At 67.6% G+C, this 315-nt stretch overlaps 1 protein-coding gene across 1 annotated transcript in view; it reads right to left on the reverse strand.

The window, feature by feature from the left end:
- Window positions 1-311, reverse strand: part of DMRT2 (doublesex and mab-3 related transcription factor 2) — a gene marked incomplete at its 5' end in the record, with an annotated part of 2,869 nt that extends 2,558 nt beyond the window's left edge. Inside the window, one exon of the mRNA XM_009706202.1 lies at window positions 242-311. Within this exon, the coding sequence (XP_009704504.1) occupies window positions 242-311 (70 nt within the window). The remainder of the gene's footprint in view (window positions 1-241) is intronic.
- Between the last annotated feature and the right edge of the window lie 4 nt (window positions 312-315).

Raw genomic sequence — 315 nt, forward strand, 5'->3', positions numbered from 1 at the left:
ATCCGCCCACCCGAATCCCAGCCACGAAGGGCAGGACCCCGAACGGGTGCGGGTGCCGGGTGCCCTCGGAGCCTCCGCCGCCCGGTGCTGATAGCGGGGCGCGTTTCTTTCACGAAACGACGCTGCATTTCACGCGTGTCCGTGAGCAACCACGCCTCGGACGCGAGGTACGGGTTTTTCTGGGGCAAAACGGGGTTTCCCCGCAGCCGGCCGGTGCTGTGCGGCTGGGGGATGCGCTTACCTTCCAGGATGCTCTTGGCCAGGAGGCTGGGCGTCCGGACGTGCCTCTGGTAGACGGCTTTGCGCTCCAGGCTC

This window comes from Cariama cristata, unplaced genomic scaffold, assembly GCF_000690535.1.
Source record: "Cariama cristata isolate BGI_N322 unplaced genomic scaffold, ASM69053v1 scaffold26078, whole genome shotgun sequence".
In the NCBI taxonomy this organism is placed as follows: domain Eukaryota; kingdom Metazoa; phylum Chordata; class Aves; order Cariamiformes; family Cariamidae; genus Cariama; species Cariama cristata.